The following is a 1068-nucleotide window of genomic DNA, read 5'->3' on the forward strand; positions in this document are numbered from 1 at the left end:
CCCGCTCTGTCTCTGGTGAATCCTCTCACCCTCCGCATCTCTGGCCTGTACCCCAGTTCTGTATGAATAAATAAATCTTTAAAAAAAACAAAAACCACCCTTCCTCGCCCCTCTGTTCCAAGGAGAGGCCGCTCTGCCGCGGGAGCCGGCGCTGCCCACCCTGCCGCTCCTCAGACGCCTCCCTCCCGTCCGCCATCTTCCGCTCTGCTCTTTGCTACCTGACTGGCGCTTCCCACCCGCACTGACGCGCTCCTAAGTCTTCCACAGAAACACAAACTTTCTCTTGAAGCCACACTTGCTCTGGGGCTGCTCCTTCCTCGCCACGCCGTCTCTCCATTGCTAATTCTGTAAGTAACGTTCCGCTCCTGGTCCCACTCGCTCTTCCCGCTCGCTCAGCCGTTCCAGGCAGCTCCGTCCCCAGAAGCCCGCCAGCGCGAGTGTGCGCCCTGCAGCAGGGTGGTGAGGGCGCCCCTGGTGCTCCACCTCCCGCTGGGCTGCGATCTTCCCGCTCAGGTGAACGGGCTCGTCTATCTGTTGCACCCTCTGGCCCCTCCGCGCAGCTGACCCTGGGGACCGCTTCCTCTCTGCTGTCAGTGACATCGAGGGTCCCGGCCCATCAGCACTTCTTCCTGTCTCTGATCTGTGGGTGTCCCCAGGGTCTGTCCAGGGCACCTCGTTCCTGCTCCACCCCCCTCAGGAAGCGTGTGTATCCAGTTCAAACTTCTCTTACATTGCACACTCGTGCGTCTCCACCGGACGGTCCCTTGGGCTCTCACATTCTGCATTTCCAACACCTTCGGTTTCACCTTGGCTCCCTGCAGGTGGGACCCCGGCCTCCCCTTGGGCTCCATCTGAATACATGATCCAGAAGCTCCAGCACCTCCCTGCAGGCTCTACCCTAACCCACGGTGTCTCTGTCCCTTGATCTGTCTGATCTCTCCAGCCCCACGGCCATGGCTTGGGTCAGTCACTAATGCTCTTTCTGTCCCCCAGAGCCCCTCCCACCAGCCAGCCAGAGCCCCTCCCACCAGCCAGCCAGAGCCCCTCCCACCAGCCAGCCAGAGCCCC

At 61.4% G+C, this 1068-nt stretch overlaps 1 protein-coding gene across 1 annotated transcript in view; it reads right to left on the reverse strand.

Moving 5' to 3' along the window:
* Positions 1-600, reverse strand: part of ANKH (ANKH inorganic pyrophosphate transport regulator) — a 44677-nt gene extending 44077 nt beyond the window's left edge. The window contains exon 1 of the mRNA XM_012721748.1: positions 376-600. Within this exon, the coding sequence (XP_012577202.1) occupies positions 376-600 (225 nt within the window). The remainder of the gene's footprint in view (positions 1-375) is intronic.
* Between the last annotated feature and the right edge of the window lie 468 nt (positions 601-1068).

This window comes from Condylura cristata, unplaced genomic scaffold (genome assembly GCF_000260355.1).
Source record: "Condylura cristata isolate star-nosed mole 26May11 unplaced genomic scaffold, ConCri1.0 scaffold00007, whole genome shotgun sequence".
NCBI lineage: Eukaryota > Metazoa > Chordata > Mammalia > Eulipotyphla > Talpidae > Condylura > Condylura cristata.